Source organism: Mytilus californianus, unplaced genomic scaffold (genome assembly GCF_021869535.1).
Source record: "Mytilus californianus isolate M0D057914Y unplaced genomic scaffold, xbMytCali1.0.p SCAF_8, whole genome shotgun sequence".
NCBI classification, from domain to species: domain Eukaryota; kingdom Metazoa; phylum Mollusca; class Bivalvia; order Mytilida; family Mytilidae; genus Mytilus; species Mytilus californianus.
In genome coordinates this window covers 113,253,374-113,266,402 of record NW_026262734.1, presented here as the reverse complement: position 1 = coordinate 113,266,402, position 13,029 = coordinate 113,253,374, and the positions used below count along the sequence as shown (strand labels likewise).

The 13,029-nt window shown below is 34.1% G+C and overlaps 1 protein-coding gene across 1 annotated transcript in view; it reads right to left on the bottom strand.

Annotated features, from left to right (window-relative positions):
- The window catches only part of LOC127712739 (proline-serine-threonine phosphatase-interacting protein 2-like), a 38,562-nt gene extending 25,973 nt beyond the window's left edge, over positions 1 to 12,589 (bottom strand). Inside the window, exons 1-7 of the mRNA XM_052219347.1 lie at positions 12,540 to 12,589; positions 9,590 to 9,690; positions 8,879 to 8,953; positions 7,695 to 7,836; positions 6,442 to 6,504; positions 4,646 to 4,750; positions 2,025 to 2,070 (exon numbers count right to left, since the gene is read on the bottom strand). Coding sequence (XP_052075307.1) covers positions 2,025 to 2,070; positions 4,646 to 4,750; positions 6,442 to 6,504; positions 7,695 to 7,836; positions 8,879 to 8,953; positions 9,590 to 9,690; positions 12,540 to 12,572 — 565 coding nt within the window. The 5' untranslated portion in view covers positions 12,573 to 12,589. The remainder of the gene's footprint in view (positions 1 to 2,024; positions 2,071 to 4,645; positions 4,751 to 6,441; positions 6,505 to 7,694; positions 7,837 to 8,878; positions 8,954 to 9,589; positions 9,691 to 12,539) is intronic.
- Positions 12,590 to 13,029: the final 440 nt, after the last annotated feature.

Here is a 13,029-nt window from a genome sequence, read left to right as displayed (position 1 = left end):
TGGTTAAAGTTTTTTCAAATTTTAATAACTTTCTTAAACTATCCTGGATTTGTACCATACTTGGACAGAAGCTTGTTTATGATCATAAGATAGTATTCAAAAGTAAATTTTGTTAAAAAAAAAAATCCTGTTTATCCGTATTTTACTTATAAATGGACTTAGTTTTTCTGCCAGTTAACATTACATTCACTCTGTGGTTAAAAGTTTTCAAAATATTAATAACTTTCTTAAACTATCCTGGATTTGTACCAAACTTGGACAGAAGCTTGTTTATGATCAAAAGCTAGTATCTAGAAGGAAATTTTGTAAAAAAATTTCCTGTTTTTCCGTATATTACTTATAAATGGACTTAGTTTTTCTTCCAGTTCACATTACATACAATCTGCAGTTAAAGTTTTTAAAAAATTTATTAGATTCATAAACCATCATGGATTCTTACCAAACTTGAACAGAAGCTTCTTACATTCAAAAGATAGTATCTAGAGGAAATTTTTAATCAATTATTTCCCCATTTTTGTTGAGCCTGCGACTAACAGCAAAAGTAGGCGAGACACTGGGTTTCGCGGAACCCTTACGAATTTTTGTGTGTAAAATTAGTATTCACGAGTTCTAGGACTGTTAGTATCATAAACTCAGTAGTGAGTGCTTCAGTACACCCACTGACATGGATAAATACCGACTTTTCTTAAATTCTCCGTTAAAATTATATATTATAAATTATTGGCTATTTGGGAATGTTAGCTGATCTAGGTAAATTAATTTGGGCTATTTGTGGTATCATTAGTGATAAAGGCTCACTGCAGTGGGCTGATTTGATAACATTGTCGATCTTGATACACTGCATGCAGTGGGATATTTGTGTTTTATTATACTTCACGTTGAAATGCCATATTTTGATTGGCTAATACCAGGGTGTTAACTTACTCTTTTACCCTTCATGGAGACGCTTGATCAAGTGTGCGCTTTATTAAATACGATTCTATCCTATGGCAAATACTCTATTACCCTTCACGGAGACGCTTGATCAAGTGTGCGCTTTATTAATTACGGATGGTTGTTATGTACAAGACGTCATATTTCATTACTTTGAATTTGAAATTTAATCGACAGTAATAACAGAACATTCAGTATAATAAATTAAATAACACATATCTGAGAGGGTGATAGAGCAGATTGTTACACCTCGAAAAGACATTGTCAACCTTGGCTTCGCCTCAGTTGACAATGTTTTTTCGGGGTAACAATCTGCTCTATCACCCTCTCAGCTATGTGTTATTTATATACTGTTGCTGATTTGGGTACACTCTAAGGGCTATATAACTACTCTAAATAGCATACATATATATACACTACAATGACATATTTGTGTGTACCCTTGGGGATCATCGTACTCTGCTATTGGATATTTATTTACCATTTGGCGGTTCAGGAACACTACTAAAGGCTATGGGTGTACACATGGCGATTAAGGCTCACTGCTATGGGCTATCCTTTAAGTTCAGAGTACACTGCTATTTGTTAATTGTGCAACATTGGCTATCAAAGCTTGCTTGTCAATGGCGATCAAAATATACTGCTATAGGATAATTGAGTACCCTTTTGCGATCTAGGTACACATAGAATGGCGTGTTGTACACTTGGCGATCCAGGTATACAGCCGTGAGCTCTTTGTACACTTGGCGATCTAGGTACACTGCTGTGTACCCTTGGGAATTTAGGTATACTGAGATGAACTATTTGTTAACATTTATGTGACCTGAGTACATTGACGTTAAATGTTATCACATTATATTACTGAAACACATTAAATTACTGACACACATTAATACTGAAACACATTATATTACTGACACACATTAATACTGAAACACATTATATTACTGACACACATTAATACTGAAACACATTACATTACTGAAACACATTATATTACTGAAACACATTATATTACTGACACACATTAATACTGAAATACATTATATTACTGAAACACATTATATTACTGAAAGCCAAAATGACATTACCTGCTTGTTCCATAGTTTCAACAGATTTTTCTTTGATTTTCTCTATCTAAAAATAAAAAGAAACATTAGTTATAACACATTAAAAATGTAATTTATTATACTTTCATCTCCTTTTCTATGGGTATAATGTTTTGAGTCAGAATAGTGACACAACCTTAGTATCCTTTGAGAATTAATACCTAGATCATCTCCATCCAGTTTTTGGTGGGGTTCTTGTTGTTCAGTCTTTAGTTTACTATGTTGTGTGTTGTGTACTGTTGTTTGTCTGTTGGTCTTTTCCTTTTTTAGACATGGCGTTGTCAGTTTATTTTCGACTTATGAGTTTGAATGTCCCTTTGGTGCTTTCGCCTCTCTACTAACTATATAAAGTATATCTATGTTTCACTAAATATTTTTTTTAATCGATATATAAATATACATTTTTAAGAATAGAATGTCTAACTGACGGAGCATCTCAAGAAAAGTACAATTACAATTCTCCAAGTATCTAAACAGAGGGAAAATTAATTTTACTAAATAAGTGTTGATGCCTAAAACAATATATGAATTCATTGGACCCAGCTGTTGGTTATGTATCATGTGATAAGTACACTCATTACGGGCCCTTTTATAGCTGACTATGCTGTATGGGTTTTGCTCATTGTTGAAGGCCATATGATACGGTGACATTTAGTTGTTAACTTCTATGTCATTTTGTCTCTGGTGGAGAGTTGTCTCATTTGCAATTATACCCCATCTATTTATTTTTACATTTACAACAGAAAAGTTGGTATAATATTCATGTCAGGCAAATGAATTGTAACGCAGATAAAATTCAACAATTTTTGCTATTTCTGGCTTAAAAATATTTGTGACAACGAAGCTAAATTGGAATAACCCACATACAAGACTCCAAGCTGTGTTGGAAGTATTTAAAGTGTTACTCCCCTTCACCGAATAGATTTATAACCGCTCTTCATCATTTACACTTATTATCTAACTTGTTGGAGTGTGGATATACTGTAAATAAGCTTTTATTCACTCACGGTTGGTTATGTTGTAATTTGTGCGCAATAATTCTTTACTTTAATCGATAATCAACTCGTAAATTCGTTATGAGTATACAAACAAAGACAAAAATTGAAGGAAACTCATGAACTCCCTAATGGATTGAAGCTCGTGAACTTTCTAATGAATGGAAATTCATGAACTCCCTAATGGATAGAAACAACGAACTTTCTAATGGATGGAAACTCATGAACTCCCTAATGGATGGTAACCGAGTGCTCTGATATGGTAATTATCTGTAAGAGATTTAGAGAATATGGTTTGATGTTGGAAATCGTCATGATGGTACATGATTACTCTTGGAAAATAAAGCTGCAATCCCCCAATTCAATGGAAATACAACTTAATTACGTGCGTCCACCAGGATCCTAAACATTTGAAAGCCAGGGATGTATAAATACTCAGAAAAAAGCTTTAGGAGCTATATGATCTAAAGAGACTGATGAGAATAGCCAAATTTATCTTAGGTTACTTTAAGCTAACATAAGACAGTTTTAACTGTTTGTTTTCGATCCCTTTTGTTTTCATATGCTCTTAATCTTCATACATTTATTTTACGTTTCAAAGGTTTGGTCTCGAGTGTATATGAAGTGTAGAAGTATAGAAATACATTGTCCTGAGCGTTTATTTCAGACAGGGAAGTGTAGAAGTATAGAAGTACATCTTCCTAGAGCGTTTATTTCAGACACCAATTTCATAAACCATCGGTACATGTATGATGTAAATTACCTAGCCCTAAACACTTGACCTTTAAGAGGGACTTTTAAATATAAGCACGATTATTCAGAACAAAGAATATACAAGTTTGGCAACGACAGAAATAACACATGTTATCGCACCGCGGGTAAATTATTACGTTGTGATTGGTTTAACGCCGTCACGTGGTGACCCCCTATGGATCCGTAGGGGGTTAGTAAATTTCATAGTGGGTTCATGACGCCACGTCTACTGTTAATGGTGACGTCATCTATTGATGTTGTTGTATTTCATTGTTTATTTTTCTACAAAACGCTGCAGAAAAAGTCTCGCGTGCGATAAATTCGTTATACGGTTCACTACTGACCCCCTACGGACCAATGAGGGTGAATAAAATCCACAGGGGATTCGGCCTTCGGCCTCACCCCCTATGGATTTTACTAACCCTCTATGGATCCGTAGGGGGTCAGTAGCGAACCATATAACTTATAATATTGTACATTGAAAATTTAAAAAGCAGCAAAAACAATACTGAAAAATACAAAGTGCGACATGAGGTGCTCTGGAAGGGTAAGCAGTTCCTGCACATGTCTCTCTAGTGACATATATCGTGCTACTCATGGCATGTTAAAATCTAGCTACTTCTGTGATGTCAAAAAAAAATAGACGGAATTGTGGGTACAAATGAGCATATTCATGATCATCTGTGACATAGATATTTCATAACTCTAAACAAAATCATTATGACGTAAGTGAAATATTCGAAGAGACATTCGACTAACCATTCAGAACTCTTGAATCAATATTTTTTGTAAGCAGCAACACACAATTAAGTTGAGGGCATGTTCGATGTTTAAATTTGACAAGCAATGGCTTACCTTGTCTAGATCCTTCGTTTTCACAGTGACACTTTGTTTTGCATTGTTGAAAGCCTCTTCGGCGTTATCCTTTTCCCGACATCTTTGAGTGTATTTTTCTTTAAGCTGGAAAATTTATGAACTTGTGCAATACACGAGAATCTAGTTTGAACTACCTGGGATGATTTCATGACTAAAAGAAACTTATCTGGTTTGTGAGAATTCTTATTTGGCTCAATGAGTACATCATTGTTTGGCGATTAACACTGTTTTCGTGTCATGAAAGTAAGTTTGCCAAAAAATTATTGTGTCAATGTTGTAGATAAGTACATGTAATAAGTTTATCAAAATGTTGGCATTTTATAGGATTACCGTACCGTTGAGAAAACAAAATGGAGTATTGCATCAAAATATATGATCGTTTAAAAAGTTTACATTTCCAAAGTAAACTAAACCATCGTTCAGTTGACTGAACAAATATTTGAAGGGGGAAGGGAGGGGTCCTTAATTTATGTATTCTTATTCTTCAAATTATTAAGACATTTTTCTTAATTTTCAAAAATAATGAAAATGATTTTATTATCAATTATATCTGCAATTAAATGATATCTGTATTATCTAATTCTTTTATTTTCCACAGTTATTCTTTATACCCGATTATTATCAATTCTTTAATTTTTCTGTTACTTTCTTTATTCATTATATTAGTTGGTCATTATTCTCTATTCTATAAACCCCATCAAGACCCTCATTTTTTTCAAAAACTCGGAAGTATTGCGGATTCGTAGCCAGAATTTAAAACTGTGGTGCTTTATACACAATTGTATACATTATGAATTTTCCGAAATACCAAGGATGTTTTACCCCAGGTATAGATTACCTCAGCTGTATTTGGCAAACCTTTCTACATTTTGGGTACTCAATGCTCTTCAACTTCGAACTTCATTTGGCCTTTTATTCTTTTTTTTTTATTCGAGCATCACTGATGAGTCTTTTGTAGATGAAACGCGCGTCTGGCGTACAAAATTTCAGCCTGGTATCTATGATGAGTTTATCGACACTGGGTTTCAAATTAACCATGCCAGACTTAAATGTGCCTATCCATTGCAAGGAACCTCGTAAGTGTTAGTCTTTTGTCATAACTCAATGCGTGTGTAGTAGGTTTGTGCATTTTGGAATTTTGTGTCAATGACAGATCTTTGTTAAGTTGTCACAACTGTTTTAGTCTCGGGGAGATTAAGAGCTTGAATTACTGTAAATAAATTGTCGTGTCTTTAGTTAGAGACCACACTTGTTCACCTCTAGATGTCTGTGTTTCATGCGTCTCCTATGAAGTATACAAACCGCCTCGGTGATCTCGTGGTAGCGTGTTCGCCTCTAGTGCGGAAGGTCGCGGGTTCCAACCCAGACAGGGACAAACCAAAGACTTTAAAATTGGTATTTGTTGCTTCTCCGTTGAGCACGCGGCATTAAGGACCAAGCGCAAAGACTGGTCAAATCGGAGTCGGAATAACGTGTCCGTATAGGGTGACCTGTCTTCCTGCGGACTGTTACCTTGTAAACTAGCACGTTAGAAAATCGACTCATCGTGTCGGTCTAGTACAAAGCAAGGTTAATATTTATACTTCATAAAAATGTTCTCGTCCTGAATATGCATTTAATTTGTCTCTGTACGTTACACAGTCATCCATCATCATCATCATCATCATTGATGTATACCAAACAGCTACTAATCCTAAAACATATAGTTACTTTTTACAAGAAATAGTACTTTCTATGATAATAAATAATATAATGTTCTTAATAGAAATACTCACTGATATAGTATGCTTGTAAGATTGTTGTTTTAATTGATTTGATTTTCTTATATTTTCGTCAGTCTGTAAAATAATATATAATTTCCGTAATAAAATAGTTTATAATCTCAATCCATTTTAAACAAATTAACCTGTGTACAGCTGTGAAAGGAAAATTAATTAATGAAAATTACACTTTATCATTTTATGAACGCTTAATGAATTTGGAGTCCAAAGCGCTTTTCTACGATATACCTTCAACAGGATCGAACGCTCGAACACAAAAATTTGAAGACAAGGCTGAAAAAAATACTGGAATACTGGAGGAGCTATATGACCAAAAATGACCTAAATGTACAAATCCACTCTGCTTGAAGGAGTGTGAACCTTTAAATTGTTTCTTAATGTATCGACGAAGAATTTATTAAAGGTCTAAATTTAAGGTATGAAATAACTCATGCCAGCCGAAGTACTGACTGATGACATGATAATGTCCTTTAGGACCAGCAGTCCTCCAGGAGCAGTTTCGACCAGGTGCTAGAAAATGTAACTGACACTTGGTAAATAAGGAGCGTCCGACGCGCTTTTCTTGAATTACCTTTACAGGGAACGGTCACACCCACACAAATTGGAAGCCAATGATGTAGAAAAAAATGAATACTTTAGGAACTTTATGACCAAACTCAACCTTATGTTATTATTAAGATTTGTTTTCAAACTTTATTGACAAATCTGTCAGTAATTTTTCCCATCTAGTCAAATTCGTAAAGAGAGGCGAAGGTAAGCAAAGGGATAGTCAAACTCATAGGTCGAAAAATAATGGATAATGCCATGGCAGAAAAACGACTAAAACACAAATATACTATAAAAGCAATGTTAATATATGTAAAATATCTTTTTGGGTAAAGCTCTTGCTCATATATATCTTGCACTGTGTCCAGCGACCTATATATGTTATACATTATTATGTCACATTATTATAATCCGACATAAATTGATTGATTGGTTGATTGGTGTTTTAACGCCACTTTCAACACTATTGTGCTATTTCGTGGCGGTCAGTTTTTATTGGTGGAGGAAGCCGGAGTGCCTGGAGAGAGCCACCGACCTTCGGTAGGATAACGGACAATCCTAGTCAATTAAGATTGGAGTCGAGTGCACCTGCTACGTGTGGGATTCGAACTCACAACCTCAGTGTTGACTGACTAGTGATACAGTAGTTCGACTACTTAGACCACTCGGCCACCGAGGCCCCTTGACATTAAATAACGTACCACATGCCTTTTACTATTCTGATCAGCACTGAACTCTGTTAATTCACGTTCCAATGAGAGGAATTGCTTTGCTGCCAAGTCATGAACTGCTGATATTTTTTCCGTCTCACGCTGCAGCTGTAAAATTGATTTCCCAAGATCTCTGAAAGATATACACACAAACACAAAAAACTTAAACGTTTCTCGTTGAACTTTATTTAAAAAAATAAAAAAAAAAATATATTCCTAAAATCAAAATAAAAAAAAAAAAAAAAAATAGACATCGTAGTATAATTAATTGTTATAAACCAATCACATATCGTTAAAAAGAAATAATATAAAAATAATGTAATTAAAGAAAAAAAAAGAAAGTTTTAAAAATTAGAAAATTTGCAAGTATTTTACCATCCTTTGTATGTCACTCGAATGCATTAATAAGCTAATATAGTGCAACTCTAAGTAAAAGTCGATTGATTCATTACCTAACGTCCAATAACAAATAGTTCATAGATATTCAGGACGAGAACAAATTACCAATAAATACGATAGGTATGTATTGCAAATTTCGCCGACCAGGGTGAAGGACAGGACATTTAGATTTCAAAAGGTCACCTACTGACCATTCAAGAAAGGGCTTGGCAGTCTGAGTCTCCCTAAACGAGGCATTGGATTTAATGTTGTCATTCCAACCGGACGTGGCTGCATATTCATACATATTTGTATATTGGTGTTCTTGATATCCGACATATGAAGTAAATAAGATATGGATATACGTAAAAAAAAATCATCAACCATTCTGAACAGCAAAACGAACTCCCTTCTTTAGCATGTGTATTCTTGTTCGGATTGGAGACATCCAGGTGGCCATATGTCTATACGCCATTCAAATCTTGGGGTTCGAATCATATGTAGGAAATGGAATATTGATGAAATTAACCTGATTTTCAAATATATCTAGTTCACTTTACAACTGAACTGCAAAAAATAGCACGTCTTTTCAATACGATGTCAGGGTTTTTTGTTGTTGAAGGTTTTTTCTTCTTTGTTCATTTTTACCTAATTCTCTTATTCTCTACGCCCTCTTTCTGATTGACACATAAAAGAAAATTACTATTGCATGCACTTGTATCATGTTTTACTTTATTTAAGAGTCTGTACAACCAGTTCTGGTATAATTAACACAAACAATATAAAATACAACATACCCCATCTCTTCTGGGTTACCAATTTTCTTCACTGCGATCGACAAAGCCTTAGAGTAGGCTTGTTCTGCTTTTATTCTTTAAAAACAAAAGGCATGTCTATTTTATTACATTTAAATGTACAATACACATACCCCGTATCATCGTTCGTCAATGCATAAATAAATATGGTGTCATCGACAACTAGCATGATTTCCGCTCAAACCGGCGCTAGGGGTTGCTTGAGGTTGCAACGAGGTGTGAGCCTTTCCCTAGTGTTGAAACTTGACTGTGACTTTGGAATGAAGAACTGCAATAAAAGCACCGTTCTTTTTCTTTGGGTAAAACAATATTTGTATATTGGTGTTCTTGATATCCGACATATGAAGTAAATAAGATATGGATATACGTAAAAAAAATCATCAACCAAACGACATAAAAAGTAAAGATAACAAGAGGACGATACATTATATTCAACAGTAGACAAAGTTCTTTCATTATGCGTATGTCAAGTTCTATATCGACTACAGTGTAGACAAATTGCTAAAATTTTAAATCCCGTTAAAAATTTGTGTTTACATTAAATGCAAATCATTTAATAAGTAAGGACGATATGTACAATTTCCAAAGGCTGTTATTGCATGAAAAAAAAGTCATCCAAATCGAGGAAATTCGTGAATGAAAATCTGACTACATCATAGACTAGTGTTATTAGTATATTGTCTTTTGAGTTACCTTTCTTTGAGGAATTCATCTATTTCTTTACACATTTTTTTGCCTGATTTCAATCGTTGACATAAAACTTCATAGCCTCGAACTCCTAAAAAGTCAGCGTCCTATGATAAAAAAAAAACAAAAAAACCACAATAGTGAATTATTCATGTTCCTGATTCAATGCATGCGTAATTATCTGATGTGTGTATAAAAGTAAGGAATCTGTACCAATAATTGGCCGTAATTGGCCACGTTGTCGCTAAAAATTAACAATGTATATATCCAATTTTACTGTTAACCAAGAATTTACTTGCAGTTACTTTCGTGTTTAACCCTTGCTAATTATTTCTTACAGAATATTGTTCGCGATTTTCAACCTCTGTCACTTTAATCATATAAGAAAATATTCAAGTTTGATAATGTACATTTCGAGCGATATATATTCGATCGCGACAATTAATGTGTTTGATTGAACTTGATTTTGATGTAGCAGTAGGGCATATTTTCTTTCCATTATTACCAGCGGTGTACCATCTATGATAAAATCTTGACCCCTTGCAGTGCCAGTCAATGCTATACCACCTGATCTTAATATATAACATAAAGAGATCTGGTGTGATTGCCAATTAGACAATTATCCACAAGAGTTAAAATGAAGTGGATGTAAGCAATAATAGGCAATCCTACGGCTTTCAACGATGAGAAAAACCCATACCATGCATACATTAACATTACTTATTGCATACTTTTAACGTTAGTATATTTTACTTTTCTACACTTTACACAAGTATTCCCCATTCCAAACTAAAAGACAAATTGAAAGAGTTGGTATAATTATTGCTTTGTTTCATAAAAAAGAATGGCCAACGTAGATACAAGTATCTTGTCTTAGGGAGGGATAAATCTTACTTTGTAAAAAATCACGCTGATTCAAACAAAAAATTCTCTGAAACTGTCATTATCAAGATGCTTGATTTCTTGATTGACAACATATTTGTTACGTTTGGAGGACGTGTTTTTCAACAAACAATCGGCATTCCCAAGGGAACCCCTATTGCCGAAATGTTACTTTATTCTTATGAGGCTGACTTCATACAGGAACTTCTTAGGAAAAAAGAAAAGAAGTTACCAATATCCTTTAACTTTACTTTCCGCTATATAGATGATGTTCTCTCACTAAATATTTCAAAATTTGGTGACTATGTTGAACGCATCTATCCCATCGAACTTGAGATAAAGGATACAGCAGATACAGTTAAGTCTGTCTCATATCTTGACTTACATCTAGAAATTTACAATGAGGGTCGGTTAAAAACAAAACTTTACGACAAAAGAGATGATTTCAGCTTCCTAATTGTGAACTTTCCATTTCTATGTAGCAACATTCTAGCAGCGCCTGCATGCATACGGAGTATATTTCTCCCAATTGATACGATATTCCCGGGCTTGTATTTCCTATCATGATTTCCTTTATAGAGGTTGCTGCTCACAAGGAAGCTATTAAACCAAGAGTTCCAAATAGTGAAGTTGAAATCATCCCTTCGTAAATTTTACGGACGCCATCACGAGTTGGTTGACCGTTATGGAATATCCGTTTCACAGATGATAGCAGATATGTTCCTAATGTCGTAACTACAATCCCGTCCCCTTTTCATGAATGTGACTTACCGAATGAGACTGTTAACCGGGTTTCTACTAACATGAGCTTCACGATGGGTGCCACATATGGAGCAGAATCTGCTTACCCTTCCGGAGCACCTGATATCACCACCAGTTTTTGGTGGGGTTCGTGTTGCTTTGTCTTTAGTTTTCTTTGTTGTGTTTTGTGTACTATTGTTTGTCTGTTGTTTTATTTTTCTTTTTTAGCCATGGCGTTGTCAGTTTATTTTCGACTGATGAGTTTGAATATCCCATTGGTATCTTTCGCCTCTCTTTTAAGGACGGAGCTAGCAGATTAATCGAAAGTGAAATGTGAGAAATGTGAGAAATGAACGTATTTGGTGTGATGTGTGGCATAATTGTTTAATCTTCATCTTCACTCACTCAAACAATTAATCGAAAAAAGTTAATTTAGGTCCCGTGCATAACTTGTAGTAATTTAAAAAAATTGTGTCATAATTTATCAAATAATTACAGGTGTGTTTGGTTTTGTTGTTTGTGTGTTTTTGTGTTTGTTTTCCTATTTCGTTTTGTTGAGTGGTACTTTCAGTGCTTCATAACCTTCAAAGTTTTTTTTCATAGAGGGTCTGGATGTGGGTCGTCATTTCTTTATTTTTCAATTTTTAGTTTCTTTTTTCTTTATTCTTCATGTTTTTGCACATTATTTTCTATTCCTTATATTTTTGCGATCCATTATTCACTGTCCTTAATTTTTTGCCATTTTTTTCTATTCATAACTTTTTGACCCATTATTCTCATTTCTATCAACCACAACCATACCCTCATTTATATTACAGACCCTCATTTATGATTGTATATAAAACCAAACTTCCTGTTTAACTAGGATGTAGATAAGTTATACAAGTGCAGTCACTTATATAAAATATCTTTTTACCGGATCAAAGTCAATTATAGGAAAGAAAGGAATAGAAACCGAATGACACTAGCACAAGATCAAACACGGAAAATAATGAAACATTCATGATAGAAAAAGGAAAAGAAAAGAAAAGAAAAAGAACAACAGAAAACACATGTAGATTTGAAACAGTACTGTCTCCCTGTATCATTCAAACTTGTAAAAAATCCTACTGAAAACCAAAGTGTCTTCTCATAGCGTTTCTGGTCTGGTTTAAATGTATCCCTAAGACCTTGATGTTGCACTGTGTCTATATATACTGTCATATAGTTCAATACATTTTGATGAACAATACCATCTTTTAAACACAAGAATTAATGAATTTATGTAATGAAAAAAAACAAACGTAATGTAAATATCAGTATTACCAATTGTTGCATGTTAAATTTAACTTACCCAAAACCCGTCAACAAATTTAAGTCTTGTCATTTTGATCGAATGAGGAAGTTTAAATCTATAAATATAACATGTATAAAGTTCAAAGATAAAGGTTCTTTGGTTATGTTAAACATTTAAGTGTTTATACAGTAAATTACGTTAAGATGCAGTTAAGTGCATACTTCCGCAGTGTACTGCAGCTAATGGTCTGATAACTGTCTTCCCTATCACAGATCCGTCAAAACATAAATTGGCCAAGAAAGGGGGGAGTTATTTGTTGCTAAAGTAAAGCGTTTATGGAGCACCTTAATTGAAACAAACAGTGATATTGTTTTAAAGGTCTTACTTTTTTATTTTGATACATAAGCGCAATATTGGACTTCTTTATCTGATATCAGAAGAAAGCAAAATTGAAGAAAAAGAAGACGGGTCGACACATACAATGACAGATAAATGCTTAGTTTTCTGGAAGATATGCTCACGGCTTACCACCAGGCACACATATTTC